The following is a 19323-nucleotide window of genomic DNA, read 5'->3' on the forward strand; positions in this document are numbered from 1 at the left end:
CCAGGTGCATGTACTCTCTTCGGCAAGGTGAATGTGCTTAATTTTGAAAGTATTTTTTAAAGATGTATTATAAGTGCAACACCCTACAACTGCAATCTACATCGACAAAATACAGCACAGTAGTAATAAATTTATTCAGTTGGCAACAGTACTGACATAATAAAAAGATGTGATTGTTCTCTCACAGGAACAACCTGGACAGATGGAAACAACCACACAGGTAACAAAATATCAACAAAATCAAATAACTTTAAAAGAAAGGCGGGTCAAGTATCAGCAGCCATGTTAGTCAGAGATCACAGCAATAACACATTGTGATCTCACCCGCTCTGGCCTTCACTGAGTCGAGGTGTGTGCAGCGGATCGTGCTGCCTTCAGGTGCCTCACCTGCAGGCATTTTCTTTAAGCTGTCGTGAATTCAGAGCCAACTTTTGATCTCTCTTTCTCTGTGATTAGAGTCCAAGTCCTGATGTGTTGCCGTTGGACGAACTGACGTCTCTACTGAGGTCTGTGTTAAATTGTTTAATTAAAAACAGATCTCATGCATTTTTAAAAAACAAATTGTAATTTCGCTCTTACACACGTTGAGATTTTTTCTTACCCCAGCCCTCCGTTTCATTGATTTTTCTTCTGTTTTCTGTCAGTGATCGGCAGAAATTCTCACAAGCAAGACCCGAGATCCTTGAGTCAAAGCCAAGACCTAAAAACCTGCAGTGATTCCATCTTCTCTCCAAGAACGCTGAAAGCTAACCTGCTTTAGCACTCTAAAGCTACATTGAGGGTCAATACTACAGCTGTCATGAAATAAAACACTTATTAATATATAGATAGCTAAAATAGTTTTTTGCTGCTTTGTTGCCACATTGTTTTGTGATTTTTCCTTTTTAATTAATGAATTTGCTTCAGTGAGAAGATGAATTAAACCATGGCTTCCCTAAAATACTGGAAGCTCAATCAAATAATGTTTGTGTCCTTGATTAAATAATGAGGTAATCATTCACTCCAAGTGTTAATTTCTTTTCAGTAAAAGCTCAATTTGTGTACATGTTGCAAACTAAATAAAGTGTCTGAAATAACAACACACAAGGAGCGCATCATGTTTCAGGCTTCTGTTATTCAATCGTAGAGAGAGGGGGAAGCCTGTATGGGGCCATTTAGTACCACTTCATCAGTGTATTTGCACATTAACATCTCTGTCCACTGTAAGGGCACATTAACGCCTTGAATCACTGTATCTGCATATTAACCTATACACTGTAATTGCACATTTACAACTGTGAAGACAGTACATTAACACCTCTACCTCCCTGTAATGTTTGTTTACATTTAACTTATGTTAGTTTTATACTTTAGATTTACTTAAGTAGTTTTACTTTTTATATATGTTAGTATTTAATTATATGTTAGTTTACATTTTAGATGAATATAGTTGAGGTTATTATTTGTTATTGCTGTTAGAATTCCTGGATGTATATATTCCTTCTTCTAGTGTTAGGGTTATTTTTACTGTGTATTTATTTTCTCATGTGCTGTAGTCGCTTTGATAACCTGCTGCTGTGATGCCATCCGTCCATCCGTCCATCCGTCCATCCTGTCAACCAACACAATATTTTAGGTCATTCAGCATCACTGGTTGTTATGTGAATATAGACAGCAGAAATCACTGGAAATTACTCTCATTAATCTTGAGTTAGTATCATAATGTAACACTTAAAGTCATTAGTTTATATGTGAATTCTGCCCAAACAATTACCTTGAGAGAAAACAAATTCAATGTCAAGGCTGTCAAGGTGAGGAAGGAGGCATTTTAGGCTCCTCAAGCAGCAGATAATACCAGACATTTCTGCACTTACTGAAGCAAAAACAAAAATGTGGGAGGAGTTCTTGGTCTTTCAGTTTTGGAGATCTTTGAGGAGAACTGCTGACCCTGACTGGAAATATTGTCAAGCGATGGAAAGATCACTTTGAAGACGTAGAATCAGAAAACCTGGTGGGAAGCCTGACACATATTCCTGGCAGAGATCACTGGATATCCCTTGGACACATATTTCCAGTGTGCTGGAAAGGAGACTCTGACCAATTGTCGAGCTCAGTTTCAGGAGGAGGAATTCTCAACCAGGTCCCCAAATGTAACTCTACTCTCTGCTTGGATACAGTTACTGATGTGATCAGGGAGGGACAGAAGGGGAAGGAAGCAGATACAACCGGTAAACACACACAGATTAGGAGTTGTGCTTACACAAACACATTTTAGATTTCTGTGAGGATATGTGGTGCAGATGTGGATTGCATTTTGTATCATTATTGCCGACCCCTTAATTTCCCCTCTTTGTGCGGTGAGTCTACACACGTGTGTTTCACAGCTGAACCAAACTTCTGTATGAAAGTCCATCAGTCATGCACAGATCAGCGCTGCTGCTCGTGTTGTGTCTGCTCACATCAACCTTCACTTCTACTGATGCAGCCACTCTGGATACAGACACAACAGATCAACTGGATCCTCAGGGTTAAGAAGATCCACAGACTGGGAGGAGCTTTTCTGTTGTAGTAAGAAAGTCCTCGATTAACTTTAAAATGTATTTTTGTTGGACTGTTATAAAAGTCTGATCATATTTCTACTGCGAGTGGATAAACACAAAGCTTTTGTTCTGTGTGATTGGATAAAAACAGTACAAGAAGATTATATATTACACATAACTTTACATAACTTTTCAGCCATTTTAAACAGTGCTAAAAAAATATATAACAAATGTACTATAACACAGCATAAAGTATTTGTCCAAATCTATAACAACACTTTTACTTTGACATCCTTATTTCTTTATAATCTCCATTTTCTTTGCGACATTTTCCTCTTAGGGATTCAAGTGTCATGGATAACAAATACAATACTGAACACTTGGATGAGCTTATAACAACATTATAAAAAGCTGTAGCGCATGAAAAGACAAAAGGGAATATGGGCAGCTGCCAAATCTTGACAGATTAAAAGCAAAAGGTAATCTTCCACATTCCTCATGGTTCCAGTTGCAGCCAGGTTATTAACATGGGCGTGTATGTAAATTCAAGATACACACCACATGCCCAGACTTGCAGTAGAAGAAAATCTTGAATACCATTGCATATTTAAGATGCAGTATTTATAAATCCACATTTGACAAGTCTCCATATTGATGTTATTTGTCTGCTAAGATTTAAACTTTGCTGAAGTGCAGGTTTAACTTGAGTCATTTTATTGTTTTGGTGTAAAGACTTCCTGTTTGTGTTGTTGGTGCTGAAATGATTTGCTCACATTGTCAACATGCGCATGCTTTTTAAAATAAAAAATAAAGCATTTACTCAATAAACACCTCAAACTAATGTTTTTGTTCTGACTGTAGATTCTTGCGTCTTCCTCTCTCACTCCTTCTCTCTCTCTCTGAGTCATTTCTCGCTCAAGCGCGTCTACAGTGTGAGTGTGAGAAAGAGAGAGAGAGAGAGCAGCAACCAGACTCAGCTGGATTTAAACAACACTGACTCTAGACTCTCGGGCCAGGGAGGGAAAGCAGTGACTGACGGTAAGACTGGACAGTTTTAGCGGTATTTACATAAGGGTCAAATCCAGAAGCTGAATTCAATGTTGCAATTTTACATTTCTTTTATCTGATTTATGGATTACTTGCCAATGAGGTATCAGCATTGGGTTTCATTTTTAAGTAATGAGGGGAGAAAACATGATCGATATCTAAATCTAAGTATGTTTTTGATATGTCTGAATAGGTTTCACTACTGTGCTGTAAGCTGCTTTATGTAGCCCCTCTGTTCTGTTAGCTGATGCAGGAGCTACAAAGGAGGACAGCTGGTGGGGAGGCGTGGTGAAGGTCTTTTATTTCTAATGGAGAATTTTACAGTTATTTTGGTACTTGTGCTTTAGTTAGGGAGGTAAATACTTTTTAGAGCTCTATGTGGCTAAACTTTTTGTTTATGTTTGAACTCCCATGTAAAGCGACCTTGGGTTTCTTGAAAGGGGCAATATAAATCTAAGTTATTATTATAATGAACTTAGACATATAGCTTTGAGCCAAATCAGCTGCTGAGAACCACTGGACTCACCTCAAATTTGTACTTAATGTCTAAAGGTAGGTCTTGTTGACTCTGATGTTATTGTAGCAAAGTAATCAGCCGACATTCACAAAATCTTTTGACGTCATATTTTATAAAACCCGAGGTTTGAAAGGGTTTAAAACTCGATGTTGAATCTGTTTGGGGTTACATGAGTCAAGCTGAAAGAGACTCTGAAAGTTTTATTGTAATGAGAATATCAAATCACTTCAGCTGCTTGTGGATTTAGTTGAGTCGTTATAGTAAATTATAGACTTAGACTTAGACTTAGACTCAACTTTATTGATCCCTTTGGGATGACTCCCTCTGGGAAATTCAGTCTCAAGCAGCTTATACAGTACAATACAATAGGAAAGAATCAGCACACAGAGGGTAAAAAATAAAGATCAAAATATATCTATATATCGATATATATATATATATATAAAAAAGTACAAAATTAGATAACAAAATAACTGAAGAGCTACTGGAGAGGCAGCCGTCTCCCACAGCGCTCAACTACTAATTATACTGACCTTTGCTAATTTTAGACATTTAAGACCAATCTAATCTAAGTATGTGCACAGTTTAGCTCAAGTCGAACTTTAAATGTTTTAAAACAAATCGAAATGAAGAAGCAAACACTTTCCAAGCTCTGTGCTCTTTGTATTAAAAATCCATTTAGTTGTTGTTGTATAAATAAATATGAATTTTATTAACATAAAACATCCTCTTATCCCTTCCTTTAAAATGTAAAAGTACTTCCGATGACTCATCTTGATTTCAGGCCCGATATATACATTTTGTGAAGTGTCATTTTAGGTGACTGGGTTACCACATCCGTGAAGTCACTTCTTTCGGAAAAATGAATGAAGTTCCTGATTTTTACTTCCCATAAGACAAGTCAGCATTCATCAAAGCACCTGCTTTAAAACTACATCTTAGTATCTCTTTCAGAGTTTACTATTTTTTTTCCAGATCCACAAAATTAACTTCAACGTACTTCTGAAATCATTTTTTTTACTTTATAGCTGTAATCTTTACTTTCATTCATTCATTAATTCGTCTGAATCCGCCCACTGCCTCAGCCTTTTGTTTACAGCCATGACCTTTAGCCTGCAAAGGTCAAGGGCTTATAGGAAATAGTGTTTAAAGCAGGAAAAAAAGCTTTACATATTAAATAATATTTAACAAACATTGCATAGTATTTCCAGAGAACTACAGTCCTTGTCTGAATGCAGAGAGCCTGTTAAGAACAGCTCCATCTCAAGGCTGGGTTTTTAGTTATAAGTGTTGTTACAAATATTTGAAGTGATTTTGAATGAGGTTTCTTCTGAGTAGAACATAGAAGTTCTTGTTTCAAGTATTTGTATTTGAAACAAGTTCAAGTATTGTGAGCTAGCAGAGCAATATTTAAGTAGTAAGGGTGCTAGCAGGTCATGCTCACGTTGTTAACAATCCAATCAAATCACAGGGACTTGATCTACAGGATTAGAGTGTAACATTAAATGTAAAATAAAAAAAACAGAACTGGAGTATAATCTCTATTATATTTATTATTCATTAGTCTATAATCACCTAAAAAACAAGAATCATTTTGTTTAGTTTACCTTAAAATAAGCTCTTTATAGCTGCAGAGGGAGTGGGTCCTCGTCCACAGAGTCCATCATTGCACAGCCATGTTTCTACAGAAGCCCAGGGGGGACAAACCAAACACCGTCTCCAGAGCTGGTCTTTTGTGTTTTTCACTGGTTTCACGGCCACTGTAGATTCTCCTAAATGCTTATAAATAGAGAGCAACGGAGCAGTTAGTGGTTAAAGTCTGTGATCTCACCACTAAATCTCACACACTGCTCCTTTAAATCCCAGTGGAAAGCATAAGAAGGAAACTATATTAAAAAAAGGAAATAAGGAAAACATTTTCATTCATTCTCAGACACAAAATCAGACAACACGTTCAAATGACGATCAACAATGCAAGTACTGCTTTGTCCAAATTTGTCCAATTACAAAATCAAAAGATAGTCCAACCGCCAAATCATGGTGACTAACAGTACATACATAGTAAGTGTAGTCTGTTACTTTATGAGTCTAGCTATAAGTAAGATTGTAAAAGTTTAAATTCAAAATGTCCTCTGTCACAGCTTCATCATGGATGTCTCAGAGGAGGACGACTACTATTACCATGAAAACATCAGCTTCAACTTCAGCTATGAAGACTACCCGGCCCTCTGTAAGAAGAACGACATCCGCTCCTTTGCTGCCATCTTCCTTCCTGTCATGTACGCTGTGTGTCTGGTGGTGGGACTGGCAGGAAACGCCTTGGTCGTGGCCGTCTACGCCTACCACAAACGCCTCAAGACCATGATGGACGCCTTCCTGACTCACCTGGCCGTCGCTGACCTGCTCCTGCTCCTCACGCTGCCTATCTGGGCTGCCGACGCGGCGAGGGGCTGGGAGCTGGGCGAGGCCGCCTGTAAAGTCGTGTCCGCCTGCTACACGGTCAACTTCACCTGCTGCATGCTGCTGCTGGCCTGCATCAGCCTGGATCGCTACTTAGCGCTAGCTAGAGCGCAAGGACAAGAGCAAAGATGGTGGCAGGGGAGGATGTTCAACAGAAGACACTGCTGGAAGGTGTGTTTGGTTGTTTGGATGACAGCTTTGTTACTCGGTCTGCCTGATTTGATCCTCTCAGAAGTAAGATGGACGTCTGATAGGAGCGTCTGTCTGGCTATCTACCCTGCGTCGATGGCTGGAGCAGGAAAAGCTACTCTGGAGATGGTGGAGGTGCTGCTGGGGTTCCTGCTTCCTCTTACAGTCATGGTGATCTGTTACTGCAGCGTGGGCCGGACGCTAAAGGGTCTTCCTATCGAGAGCAGAGGCAGGAAGTGGAAAGCTCTGCGTGTTCTACTGATGGTAGTCGGGGTGTTTGTTGTCACTCAGCTGCCGTATAACGTGTTGAAGGTGTATCGAGCGATGGACTCAGTCTACCTCTTAGTGACCCACTGCGGGACGAGTAAAGTGTTGGATCAGGCAGCGCAGGTGACAGAGAACTTGGCCCTCACTCACTGCTGCCTCAACCCCATCCTCTACGCCTTCATGGGGTCGTCCTTCAGGCAGAACATGATGAAGTTGGCCAAGAAGTTTGGGGAGAGGAGGAGGAAGAGGAGGAGGGAAAATCCTGCAGTGGAGGAAGGACTAGAGATGTCATTTAACTCCCACAGTGCATCACGAGAGACAAACACATTCCCAATATGAGTTAACCCATAGTGCCTCACAGTGAGAGATGTGTCTGTGGATGACTGTAGTGAGTTTTTGAGAAAATAGCAGCAGCATGTGTGGAAATCATCAAGTTTGACATTTTAGAAATCCAAACACACCAAAAACAGACATTTTAACAGTTTTTTCCTTCCCAGCTTATTAAAAATGTGTTAAAGAAAAATGAACTTTTTTTTCCTCAGATGGGTGATGCATGAAAATATTCATTTGCATCTTTGGTTCAGTGTGACGAAAAAGTATAATTTCACTTGACTTAACTGTTTATAGCCGACATCTCATTTAAGTCTTTGAAACTTGACTTTAACAATAAATGAAACAAGACTAAGAGACAACAGCCATGCTTCCCGCTCTTAAGTATTCCCTTGGGTGTGGTAATAGCGAGCTAGCATACTCACAATGACAATGCTAACATGCTTATGTTTAGCAGGTATCATGATGACTATAGTTGCCTTAGCATCCTGAAATTAGCTTATTTACAATAAAAACAGCTAAAAGCTAAAAAGTGCAGCTAAGGCCTTTTAGTGTGTCATTAGCTTTGAAGGTTTTTTGTCATAAAACAAAGTTTTTTAACCCACTGATGAATAAAAAGTCTAGTAATCACCAAAGTTAACAGAATTCATCCTTAATGGGATATGAATGGCTGTACCAAATTTGAATGCAATCTATTCTAGCCAAAAGTTTTTAGGGCCAAAGACATGTACTGGCAAACCAATCTTATGTTTATGTTTTTGTACCCTCGATAAGAAGAAATATTTCATTTTGCATGTTTTAAAATAGGCATGACACTAAATTTTTGAACTGTGATCAACACTATCATAAATGCCTCTTTGCACAATTGTAAGCAAGCTTAAAGGAAGAGTTAGCATGATTTGTCATATGCAGTTTGTGAACACAACATTCAAATTCTTCTTCTCGACCCAATGACACCAGTAGTTCGAAATAGGATGCGTGGCGACCTTCAAGATTGCTCACTTTGTTTTTTTTGGAATTGTGCCCTCACACCCTCTGTGCGGTTATTGGTTACAGGCTACAAAACCCTCTGCCCAAAGGTTCATGCCCAGAAATGCAACACACTTCTAGTGGGTCATAAGTGATGATTGAGAGTGATTTTTTCTTTGAGGCTATGCATTGTTTTTAAGGAAAATCTGTCTCATACTGCCTTTGGTTGTTTGTTTACAAAGAGCATGAGATTCTACTGGGATTTCACAAGAAACTTTCCAGCTGCCCAAACAGTCCGAAGTTCAAAGAAGATTAAAACATGAACTTGATACTCTTCATCACACATGACTCACACAAGATAAAAAACTGGGGGTTTTTTGTGGCGCCTTGAACAAACTGGAAATTTGTTCTTTTGGCAAATAACTGTAAGTGCTTCTTTGAAATAATCCATCCATCCATTAGCTCGACTGCTTATCCTGCTTGCTTTGATTATAATCTGCTTGAATAAATACTCCTTATCAACAGGCTCATAGCACAGACTATAAACCAGATGTAGCACACATGCCTGCACTGGCAACATGAAGTGAGGATCCTGAAGGAGTATTTGTTTTTATCAGCTCAAGATGACCTCAATTTTTCCTGGAATAAAAAGATAACAGATCAAGGCAGAAAGCCACAGTTTTGTTGTTTCCTAAATTCCTCAAAACATCTGAGACACATTTACAGCACACATACTTTACAGTTTACCTCCTAGCACACAGCCAAGTCAGCACAATACACTGCAAAACAACTTTTCATGAGGGGACGATGAAATGTTGAAAAGAAACTTCTCTTGATAGTTGCAAATCTTTTTTTTATCATTACAAAAGTTTCTCTTTATCGCCGATTAAAGCCGATTGTTTGCATGGAGGTGTGCAGTTGCTGTAAGAGCGAGGGTTACACACATTTTAACATCAAGTTGAAGACACTGAAAAACACCATATTATCAGCACAAGCCGTACCTATTGAGATAAAGACAGGTCGATGTTATTTTTGTTTACCCTTTGCGAAATGGTTACATGTCCTTGTTTCAAAGGAAAAGCATGGCACGTTAGTGTGGATAGTACCTTTAAAGGTCCACTTTAAGGCAGTTTAAAGAGTTTTACAGAGACATAAAGACCTGAAGACAAGATAAAAGGACAAATTAAATGACCTGTCCCGGATCCTCTCAGAAGTCTGTACGAGGCAGCAGATTAGAAATATTTTTCTGCCCAAAGACTTTCAATGATGTGTAAAACTTTATAGGCAGCATCATAGCAGTCAACCAACTAAAATAAAGTCTCCTGCTAAGACACCAGCTCTTTAATTCTTGATATACTGCATGTACCTCTATAAGGCTGTATTTTTCTCTTAATGTGGAAATTATCATTTGTTCTGAGTAAATAACTACACAAAGATTTCTGGCCTGGTTTGTGTTATTTAACGTTAGCGACTGAAATGAGCACTGACATTTAAATCAAAATACTCTTATAGGGTTAGAATTGGACCACCCTGAGATATTGTGATAGAAATATGTGTTCTCTCCATAATTATGATAATTAGATAATGAAGAAATTTGTTGTTTTCCATGGACTGTGCAAGTGGGAGCAGATGTGTAACAGTAGAGGCCCAAGAATGGAGCCTTGGGGAACACCACATTGTTTTTGTGCACTGAAATATGAAACTGATTCAGATCAGTAAAGCACTATGCAAGAAATTCCAGCCAACTGTCCAGTCTCTCTAGTGGGGTCAACAGAGTAATTACCTTGAAAAACAGCTATATCAATTAATTAAAATAAGTTGTCAAGGTCATTCATTTACAAGAGTGGCTTCATAACTTCTGTTAAAGGCCTGTTGGACATAATCTGAGAATGGCCTGAGAAGTGTTGACTATTTACATCTCGTTTATTAAAACCATCTAAGGAGAATATTAGGGCAGCAGCGGGAGCATTTCATAAGTTGCACAATTGGACTTGGTCGGTACAAGTTTACGGGTTACTGACACAGGAAGGATTGTTAGCCTGTCAACACTAGTAGATTAAAACGTTGGATCCAATTGTATATGAGACAGAAATAACGCCACTACATAGTTTACATGTTATACATTTGTTATTTGTAATGGAATTAATCTCTGAGACAAAATGTAAAACACATTGAGTGTTCTCTGCCTGTTAGCATTTCAGAAGTTCCTCATTGATTGCATTGCAATTTGAATGTGGGTTTTTTTGTCTTCCTGCATCGCAGCCGGTGCAAATCAAGTGATTTATCAAGTGATGCTGCAGGTCATGATCTGTCACGTGTGGTGTCTCATGTGGAAACGACTTGACTGAAGTTTTCCATCTGTTAACTAAGCATTTTAGCTAGCCAAAACAAAACAAAAAAAGTATTTTAACATGCAAATCTAACTGTTGGAAACGCAAGGTTCATAAAGCAAGATTCAATCCTTTTATTGAAAAAAAAAAAACTTTCAAAAAGTTTGCAAGTAAACAAAATATACAAAAAAACAACTTCTTGTATAAAAAAAACTATAAATATACAAAAAATGCCACTCATGGCTCTTAACATTAGATTTTCAGATCAGAAATATTGATAATTTATATATTTTTAAATTACAATTTAAGGCAGTCAACCAGCACAAGTTTAAACAAACTAGAACCAAGAATTATTTGTTCTTAACTTAAGTAAAAAATATTTGTTTTTCAAATATATAACTGTAATTATAAGATATATTTTTTAAAACAAAAACTCAAGACAGCCAAAAATGGCAGTGACACAATAATTTAGAAAAGAAAACTTTCTGGCATTTCACATGAGAACAAGGTTACAAAACGTAACCAAAACATTCACATTTAAATACAATATGCCATTTTATAAAATATAACTATGGAATTTGTTAAGTTTTTACAAAGTGAACTTTACATGTAAAGAAAGTTACTTACATACATACCCTGAACTAGATCATCAACCCTGTTTTAAATGCTAGAAAGAAGCCAATGCTGACATGTTAAGAGTTACTGTGGATACCAACTAATGCACAACAGTCACAACTTGTTCCTTAACTACAGAAAGTAAAGCAGTTCAAGTTTCATGCTTTCCACTGGATATGAAACAATACAAAGCAGTACAAGGCTGAATGAAATGTAACGAAAGTAAACCATTTAAAACCTAGAACACAAAAGAATCATGGTTGCATGAATATCTTAAAATATATCAGGCACTTTGTTTTGTGTTGGGTGAGGGCAAAAGGCCAGTGCAGTTAAATGGAGAAGTCCAATGTGTGCAGAGGGTATTTTTTAGAGATGATAATGTTATGCAAGTATCATCTGTGAAATTGTAACAAAAAGTGAAAAAAAAGTGTGTTTGAAGCCGTTAGCCATCAGTAATCAAGAATCTGCACATCAAACAGGTCACACACTCCTTCGTTGTCGTCCAGGTTGAAGCTGTAGTACATACCTGTGCGAAGAAACCAGAGAAAAAACATGAGAAAGAGACGGCTAGAAAGCCTGGGTTTACTTTCTTAAGCATGCTAGTGTTAGAGCTGTAGAGATGGAAACATAACAAACTTCAATCTGGCCCAAAAAGGTTGATTGACCAATCTGTACATTTGATTGCCATACAAATTGGCAAAGACATACATCTTTCCCAACCAAATCTCCACATGGTCATGGTTACCATAACTTTTTTTACTTTTTCTCTTGTGCCATCATCAGGTAAGAACTTTTATTCAAAGTAAGATACCTAAGAAAATGAGCCTCAGCTGTAGTGCACTTGTGTGTAGTGCTACCCAGCGAACGTAAGCATGCTAACTAGCTACACTAAGATGGTAAAAAATGTAAACATTATACCTGCTCAACATGAACATGTTAGATTCAGTCACTGTGAGAATGTTAGCATGCTGATGTTATAATGCAGCTCAAAACAATGCTTTGCTGAAGCACTACCTCATAAAGCAGCTACCATGGCTATAGAGTCTGAGCTTTGATGAGTATCCATTTAAATATTCTGTAACTTAAATGTTTTTAGGCAGTTTTAATTTTATAAAGTAATTTACAGCAGGTTTTAAAATGCTTACCATCAGTAGACATTAGCTCATCAATCAGGTCGACAGCTCCTACAAGACAAACACATTGTATTTCACATTATACTGAATCATTTACTGTTCTAGACTATACTGTAGTATATACTGTATACACATCAATTAAGAACTTATCAAATGGATTAAATGGCATATAAAGATTTTGGTTATCAGTTTATTATTCAGATATTGGGATAAAAAATGTGAATAAATTCACCTGAGAGCTGAAAGCTTGAACTACTAACTGAAATAAAAAAAGATAAAACAGCAGCAGTTTAACAGCATCCCCCAAGCTCCCCTGTTGGATTAAATTAAAGAAGAAAACTACTTTATGTTTAGTGTGACTGTTTTCACATCCCTGTGCCCTACCCTCTCTGTCGTCCTTCACGTTGTCTCCAGCAGCGTTGAGCTTCAGCAGGCCGCTCACTTCCAGCACAGACTGGAAATCTGGGTCCGCCAGGTCTATCTGCTGCTGCTCCAACACTGCTGCTGACTGACCGTGACACTCTGCAGGGAGGACGGGAGGTTCAATGACAATAATTAGTCATACAGTGAAACTCTTAAGGAAATTAATTTAGCGACATTACAGAATGTAGTTATATGGAGCAGGGATCATATATTAGGATGTGAAGCACTGTGACAACCTCAGTTCAACTCTGGGAGTTCCCAGAAGTAAGCTCAAGGCCTCTTGTGATCTTAATTGAGGAAATGCACAGCCCACAGTACCAACAAACTTCATGGGAACAAACCCCCTAAGCTAGGAAGTCTGCAAGTGCACTGAAGTCCAGATAACTGAATTCTGCAAAGATTAACATTTTGGAAAGTGTGTTCACTTACTTCATTCCTGAGATTAAATTGACAATACTGATACCACTCACATATTAGAGTGGTATCTAATCTTGTGATGTATAACAGTAAAAAATCAGTGTTTCTGTTTTCAGTCTGTTTGCACAATTCCTCATTTTTCTGGAAGTGTTAGACCGTGTTGCAGTTTCAGTATGACAGCATATTATACAGTTTAATCTATGCTTACACACTCAGAATAACTGTGACTCATCCTTTTCTTATAAACCTACATCCGGATAAGGAAGTGGTGTGTTTGTCAGACATACTGGAAGTCTCCTACAGAGAAGAATCTATGTTTAGTCCGTTCCCATGACTTGATGCAGGAACAGATGCAGACACAGTCATGCTGTCTGGGTTGCAAAATTGGGTAATGCAGGGTATCATGTGTGATATATGTGTATGTGACTGTAGCATATGTCTCTTTGTCAACGTAAACCGGAGACACCACACATATTTTGCTGATTCATTTATCCTCATTTTGCATCTTTTACTCGGTAATAAAAGTAAGAATTGTGATTACATGCTTTAATTGGATAATGTAGTAAATGTTTGGTTTTTTTTCACGCTTGTTTAACCTAACAACATTAATTAAGGGAGGCAGGACTTATAAGGGGTCAGTTGACTTATTTACTTAACATGCGCAGCTGGGCTAAAAGCCCTACCACTAAGGCTGCTGTGGAAGGTTCCTAGAAATCTGAATTGGTCCTGAGCTGCCAAATTAAAAGAAATTGACATAAAAATAAAATCAGACAGAAAATTTACAAGTTAAGGTTGATGGAGGAATACACTTGAAAAGGGAGAGGATTTATCCCTTATTCAATGGTCTTATAGATTTTATATTGCAACTTCAAGGAGAGGCAGATTTCAAATGTTCGTTGAGGAGTGTTTAACCGGTTGTGAAACAGTCTCAGTTTAAAGCTGATACACCTCTGTGACCTACATATGCAAACCAGACTATAACTGAGAAGACTATTCTCTATATATTGAACTATGATCGTGGTACATTGCTCCCTCTGGCACACAAAACAAGCCTGTCACTGGGTCCGATTGAGCCGTAGCAATTTAAGGTACTCAGACGAAAGAAGCTTAGTTTACTTCCATGTCAAAGTTGCCCGGTGAATTGTATATTAGTCAGGTGAAAGGAAGCAGGAGATTCATTAGAGAATACTACACAGGCATGTACAGGACAGAATCAGACATGAGAGTTAAGACCTACTACTTTGTCCACAGAGGCCGCATATACCCAAAATTAAATTTCCTTATAGCTGCTTTAAGGGATTCATAATATGGTGTTTAAGTTCAAACAGTGTTTTCAAATTTCTGTATCCGTTGCATTTATAAATTTGAAATATCCTGTCTTAATATGTTTACATTTCTAATAAAATAGTCACTGAAATGAGCACATGTAAGGTTTTGCATGTAGCAGCTAAAAACTACTGACCATTTGCTTACAGTTCAAACAACCATTTGTGATTATTTTACCACTATTGAATTACATTTCTTGAGAGCTTTAAGTTGCTTGAAATGTGTTTTGATTTGCCATTATGATTGACAAGTCTGTTTTATGTCTGCTAAGCAGGGGCATTTTTGAAACGTTTCCTGGATTCCAGGAGCGGCTGACATCTGATATTTCTGATCTCCATTCAGAGAATATGACTTTTCAGAGAAACCAAATTTGTTTGTCTTTCCTTTACAGTTTACAGTTCTAACTACAGTGCATGTAGTGCTTGTGTATCATTGTATGTTGCAGTTCCTATGCTGTTGCTATGTTTATGTCAAATTAAATAAACTTCAATAAAGACGAACAGCTTGACATAATGTTAAAAAATAAGCTGTAATTTTTTTGGGAGTAGCTCATCAGCGCCACAAATCATCTCCAAATTTACGTAGCAATAGAGTCTGTACGTATAGCACACTTGCACTTCCAGTGTATTCGGCCAGCATCACTGTGGCCCCTGAACACGGTTTATGATACGGTACAAAACAAAAGTGATAAATGTCAGTTACAAGTGGGAGCAACGTCCTCTGACTCATTGGGTGGAGGATGTTATTTCAGTGAGATCCTGGCGCATGCTTGAGGAAGAGAAATTAAACTGCTCCAGTGTGATGCATTGGGGTTATTGTAGGGCCAAGTTTCTTGTTCAGGCCACTATTTATTCAACAAGAAAGGAACGCCCGTCCTCCTTTTAAAATTTATCAGGATTTTAAAACTCCTGTAGTCTGACCCACATTAAGCTGTATACATTTTAAGTAGCACAGTCTACAAGCACCCTTTCTACATGAACATAAACAAAAGTCCCTGTCCTTACCCATCTGCTCATCAGGAGGGGTGGATGATGGCGTCAGCACTTCATCGCGTCCTGGCAGCACCATCTGGTGGTCTGAGCAGAGAGAGTCCTGGCTGCAGTAGGAGGAGGTTGTGTTGGAGGTGGAGTACTGGGACATGGAGAGAGGGAACCTCTGCAGGCTGGCGGGGGTACTGGGTGGAGTTGGCATTGGACAGATGTCGTCAGTGGGCGGCACAGAGAAGACCACAGGTACCGTGGAGTCTGAATCCCGGTTGATGAGCATGACCTGGATGGGAGCCGAGTGGCTGCGTAGGTTCACCTGGTACTTCTTCTGACCACTCTGGCCCTAAGGAGCAGCAGAGGAGGTACATTTATCATCTTTATATAGCTATAAATCAATATTTGACAGGTTTCTGCTGCCCCCAAGTGACTGCAACCCTGTGCTTAATCATCAAGATTGTTTTTACATGTTCACTTAGACTTCACAAGTCACATGACTATCACAGTGACATGCTTTTATAAACACACTACATGCGGTTTAACATGAAAAACAAAAAAGGAATAAATATTGTGAATGATCTTTCTTCAGACTGTTACTATTATGACATAGTGCAAAACCAAAGTATCCCAATCAGTATAGAAAGCTTGTAAGAATTGACCCACCATTTCAGGTAGCGGTACCTCCAGTTGAGTCCCTGCAGGAGCCACTACGGCAAGAAGTGTGTCCCCACTGAAGGCGCTGCAGATGTCTTCATGCGTCACAAATTTATAAGTGGAGAAGTGTTAAGGAAACGGGAGCAAGGGGACTTACTGGGAGGAAAATGGAGACAATATAGTGGAAAAACACAGTATTGTAAAGTCAGGATTAGCCTGGCTGTGATTTCACAATAGAGACTGACAATAGCAATTATATTTATAATCCTCCCTTTGTAGTGATTTCTCTGTTCAAAAGCAAACAATGTTAAAGGGATTAAGTGGGTGTTTTTTCAACCTCAGAAATCAATGAAAGGGGCCTATAGAGGACTAGAATTACAAACTGTAAGAGACAAGAATACATGCGAATACAAGTACAATTTCACTCATATCATCAAACCCAAACCTCAGTATTAAACACTTAATATGATCAGTCTGAAACGTAGGTTATTTTATGGAAGGTATTGGGATGTGTGCATCTACTTTCATAAAAGTAAAGATATTAAAGTACAGGATAAAGAAAAGAGATTGACCAAAAATATGAGACAAAAAATCTAAATAAGTAAAAGCAAAGCATCTCAATTTGAAGCCAGGTGTCATAAAAAAGGATATGTGCTGGTGGGGGGAGTGTGGTTGAGGTGTTTGATGTTCTCTTCCAGCCAGGCCTTTTGGTTGTCCAGCTCTTTCTCTTGGGCTTCCAGCTCAGAGATTTGGGCCTTTAAAACCTTCACCTGCTCCAGCACCTCCTGAGTTTGGCTCCCTGAGTTTTCTCCTCTGGACCCCAGGGAAGATGATACATGAGAGGAGAAAGCATGAGGTGTGATCACAAGTATAAACTACTGATTAAAATGCCAATGTAGGGAAGGAAGAAAATACTAATTCTAAACTATGAACTATGAAAACAGTATTGTCAAACCTCCACTGGATTATGTTCTTGTTTTTCTTTTCAATCAATCCCACTCCTTCCAGCACGTTGGTGATGTCGTAGATCCTCCTCTTCTGCTTCACTGCCAAGCTGTCTGCGGCCTGTTAATTCAGACACACATTTCCATTAAGCGGCGTACTCAGTGGCAGCTTAATATAAGCCCTTGTTGACAAAATGCATCACTTTTAACAAGGAACCTGAAAATTCAGTGGTAAGAATGTCTTGAGGTGGAAAAAAAAAGAGACTCAAACAAGGCCAGCAAATGAAGGATTTGGCAAATTAAGCTGCACAAACAGCAAATTAAACCCACTGGCAGAAGAGGACAGTTATACAATAGCAGAGGAGGAGGGAGGAGGGAAAAGGGTCTAAGAAGCCTGCTGTGTAAACATTACCCAGCTTTGGCGCGCAAGAAGAGAGGGAAAACTACTTATCAGTGAGATGAATAGAAGGTAGATTTGAGGGAGACACTTCAGGTAGGTCTGGCAAAGACACATCCACAGGTCAAAAGACTTAGGGTGGCTGGTTTGATGCTACAACAAAGTGTATTGTGACTTTATTAACTGGGGGGAAGGGGTTAAAAAACAGCAGCGTCAACTCCGAATATCTAGATCTTAGTAGTTGCCGATAACAGTGAGCCTTAAGACAATTTGAGAGATGGCAGGCAGTAATCTTTCAACGGCACACATTTACTGCTACTAATACCTTTTTTATTATCAATTTACCTGTCTGTCATCTCCTCGATTACTGTTCAATAAAACATCAGAACACTGAGAAAATGTTCCATCCCAGTTTCCCAGAGTTCAAAGAAAGATCTTTAAATGTATTCATTGCCCAACAAAACAGTGGAAAATGTGAAGATATTCAGGTAAGGTAGACGTAATATACAGAAAGCAGCAACCAAAATAAAGTTCCCTTCGATGTAAAAAGAATATTCATCCAAATTAATGATCAATTAAAGCTACTGTGAGGAACTTTCAGTTTGTGTTGCCCTGTGGACAAAGCTATACCTTTTGATTTTGTCCTGTATATGCTTAAGTGGTGTTTTTAACAAAAGAGTCTTGCGATTTTGAACACTAATACTCACTTTAAATGTGTAACCTGGAAAATGTAAACAAAGGCAGCCTGCAGTTAATCACTTCCTCTGACACCTACCCCCACCAGCAATTTCAGGCATGAAAAACAACTATATAAAAGTATTCAATCTTGTCGCTGATGGTCTGGTTTGCTTTTGTAGTTCTTATAGACAGAATTAATGTCAGTCAGTTTTATAACCAGCAAAAAACTCCTCACAGGAGCTTTAAATAGGCCACTGGTTCCATATTTGTTTGTCAGGACATCCCAGAATGTGAGGATGATCCACAGACATTGGGACCCTCTTTGTCAGACAGTCAGACTGGTGTCAAACTGAACTGTTGTGGTTTCCCACATTACCTCTAGGGATCCCCACAGGCTATTAAAAGGGTTTCAAGGGAGTTAGCAATTAAATTCACTCTGACTTAATTAAGCTAATTCTCCAGTAATTATTTCAATAGAGGCTCCATATCACAGGCTCAATACACTCAATTATAATTAGGTTAAAAGGGACCGCCTCCAGACTTCAGTGTTGTTTTGTTAGTCTGCTTTATATCTGATTATGGAAGAGATGTTCTATTGGATTTTTAACCAAAAAAAGCCCTGGTATCACTTTTTATTCACAGTATTAGCTTATATATTGTATTTAACATCCTGACAGCAAGGTGCACGCGCCCTCTGTATACCAGTACGGCTCTTTTTTAAACGCTCGTGAGTTGGTGTTTTATTCAACCACAAACGAGCAGACCAGTGTAATGGCGGCTAGCTAGCACACCTGTTAAGAAAATCAATGCACCTGAACGGCTCCATTTGTGACTGACAGCTCTTTGTTCGCTGAACAGAAAAACACACACCGATTAATTATACCCCCAAACAACATTACACACAGCAGCACTGAGCCTGCCATCGTCGTTTCACTGACCACTTTCAGATCAAGGACGCCGTCCTTCGCTCCTTGAAGCAGACTGACAAACTTCATCGTGAGGAGCCCCAAACTTTTTTCATGGCGACTCGGTGTCGAACGTACAGCCTCCGTCGTCTCAAACTCCATCTTCTTTCTATAAAAGAGAGTCTTTCTTCTTTTTAATTAGCTGCCTGAATTTAACTAC

The 19323-nt window shown here is 38.7% G+C and overlaps 2 protein-coding genes across 3 annotated transcripts; one reads left to right on the forward strand and one right to left on the reverse strand.

Moving 5' to 3' along the window:
- Positions 1-3222: 3222 nt before the first annotated feature.
- On the forward strand, positions 3223-9721 carry ackr4a (atypical chemokine receptor 4a). 2 transcript variants are annotated; one of them, XM_069684713.1, is made up of 2 exons: positions 3223-3557; positions 6225-9721. In XM_069684713.1, the coding sequence occupies exon 2, from the start codon at positions 6232-6234 to the stop codon at positions 7336-7338; it is 1107 nt and encodes a 368-aa protein (XP_069540814.1). In that variant the 5' UTR covers positions 3223-3557; positions 6225-6231; the 3' UTR covers positions 7339-9721. The 2 variants fall into 2 exon arrangements, with proteins under 2 accessions (XP_069540814.1, XP_069540815.1); XM_069684714.1 differs by lacking the exon at positions 3223-3557 and adding an exon at positions 4050-4118.
- A 1814-nt stretch (positions 9722-11535) lies between these two features.
- e2f5 (E2F transcription factor 5) lies at positions 11536-19268 on the reverse strand. The gene is made up of 8 exons (XM_069685408.1): positions 19137-19268; positions 17135-17244; positions 16831-16992; positions 16189-16297; positions 15547-15871; positions 12761-12898; positions 12389-12427; positions 11536-11769 (listed from the first exon to the last, which is right to left on the reverse strand). Exons 1-8 carry the CDS (start codon positions 19263-19265, stop codon positions 11693-11695), a joined length of 1089 nt encoding a protein of 362 aa, XP_069541509.1. The 5' UTR covers positions 19266-19268; the 3' UTR covers positions 11536-11692.
- Between the last annotated feature and the right edge of the window lie 55 nt (positions 19269-19323).

Source organism: Semicossyphus pulcher, unplaced genomic scaffold (genome assembly GCF_022749685.1).
Source record: "Semicossyphus pulcher isolate SPU_LCO1_2020_fin unplaced genomic scaffold, fSemPul1.0.p SCAF_7, whole genome shotgun sequence".
Taxonomy (NCBI): domain Eukaryota; kingdom Metazoa; phylum Chordata; class Actinopteri; order Labriformes; family Labridae; genus Semicossyphus; species Semicossyphus pulcher.